We start from the raw sequence: 1697 nt of genomic DNA on the forward strand, positions 1-1697 counted from the left end.
TTCTTTAAGCCCATCTTATATACGTGGAATGTCATGATGGAGCAAGCAATATGCAAGGAGATCTAAATGGTCTTAAAATATTAATACAAAATGAAAGTAAAAGTGCTCATTCTATTCAGTGTTTTGCTCATCAACTCCAGCTAACTCTTGTTGTGATTTCTAGAAGATGTGATGAAGTGCAAGAACTTTTATCGTTGGTTTATGATATATTAAACATGGTTGGAGCTTATTTCAAGCGTAGAGGTGAACTTCATGAATCTCAAGCAAAAGAAATTGAGGCAGCATTACGTAAAGGGGAGCTTGAAACTGGTAGGGGTTTGAATCAAGAATTAGGTCTTGCTAGAGCCGGTGATACTAGATGGGGATGTCACTACAAATCTTTTAAGAATTTTATTCTTATGTTTGGTCCTATCATTGATGTACTTGATGCTATTGCTGTTAATGCTCATTTTGAAGAAAAGTGTAGGGCAAAGGGATATCTTAAAGCATGTTTAACATTTGAGGCTGTCTTCATGTTGCACTTCAGGCGCACTGTTTTAGCAATCATAAATGAGCTTAATGCATCTTTTCAAAAGAAAGAGCAAGACATTGCAAATACCATGCTACTTGTTGGAGTGGCAAAAGAGTGACTGCAAGAACTAAGAGATGAAGGTTGGGATTCACTTATTGATAAGGTATCTAAATTTTGTATCAAGTATGATATTTCGATGCCTAAATTTGATGAGTTTATGTTATTCTTGGAAGATCACGTCAGAGAGTTGATGATTATACTGTTTTACATCACTACCAAATTGCAATATTTTATAAAATTATTGATTGGCAATGTCAAGAACTCAATAATCGCTTTGATGAGGTGACAACTGATTTGCTTCTTGGAATTGCTTGCTTGAACCCAATTGACTCTTTTCCAAGCTTTAACATAGAAAAAATATTGAGATTAGATGAGTTGTATCTTGATGATTTTGATAAATATTCTAGGATTGACATTTTTTTCAGCTTGAGAATTACATTGTTGATTTCGGGGATCATGATAAAAGGTTTTCCGATCTTAAGGGACTTGGTGATAGTTGCAAGAAACTAGTAGAGACAAGGAAGCATGGAGCGTATCCTCTTGTGTTCCGACTAGTGAAATTTGCTTTACTTCTGCCAGTTGCTATTGCTATAGTTGAAAGAGCTTTCTCTGTAATGAAGTTGATTAAGACTGACTCATGAAATCGCATGGATGATGAGCTTTTGAGTGGTTGTTTGGTTCCTTATATAGAAAAAAAAGTATTTAGTAATGTTTCTAATGAGGCTATCATGGATACTTTTCAAAAGATGAAATTTCGCCGAGGAGAATTGTAATAATGTACTTGAAATCAGTTTTATTAATATGATTTGAATTGTCTTTTTATAATATGATATCATTATGGTGATTTATTCAACTGTTCACTCTTTTAGATGGTGACACTGCTTATTGTAACAACCCGTTCGGTCATTATAGAGTTTATGACCCATTTACCCCCGTTGACCTTTCCTCGAGCTCTATGAGTACGATTTTGACCCGCGAGGATGGGTGGCACTATTCCTGAGGTCATCGGGCAAATTTTAGTGTGACTTTTAAAATTTTGAGCCTTTAAGTGAAAAGTGTTTGACCAATAGTTGACTTTTGAGTAAACGGACCTTTTCGTAAATCTGTCGATTCCGAGAGGTCCGGA

At 35.4% G+C, this 1697-nt stretch overlaps 1 protein-coding gene across 1 annotated transcript; it reads left to right on the forward strand.

Annotated features, from left to right (window-relative positions):
- The first annotated feature begins 215 nt into the window (after window positions 1-215).
- On the forward strand, window positions 216-1212 carry LOC132065777 (uncharacterized). The gene is made up of 3 exons (XM_059459315.1): window positions 216-625; window positions 745-853; window positions 997-1212. Exons 1-3 carry the CDS (start codon window positions 216-218, stop codon window positions 1210-1212), a joined length of 735 nt encoding a protein of 244 aa, XP_059315298.1.
- Window positions 1213-1697: the final 485 nt, after the last annotated feature.

This window comes from Lycium ferocissimum, chromosome 1, assembly GCF_029784015.1.
Source record: "Lycium ferocissimum isolate CSIRO_LF1 chromosome 1, AGI_CSIRO_Lferr_CH_V1, whole genome shotgun sequence".
NCBI lineage: Eukaryota > Viridiplantae > Streptophyta > Magnoliopsida > Solanales > Solanaceae > Lycium > Lycium ferocissimum.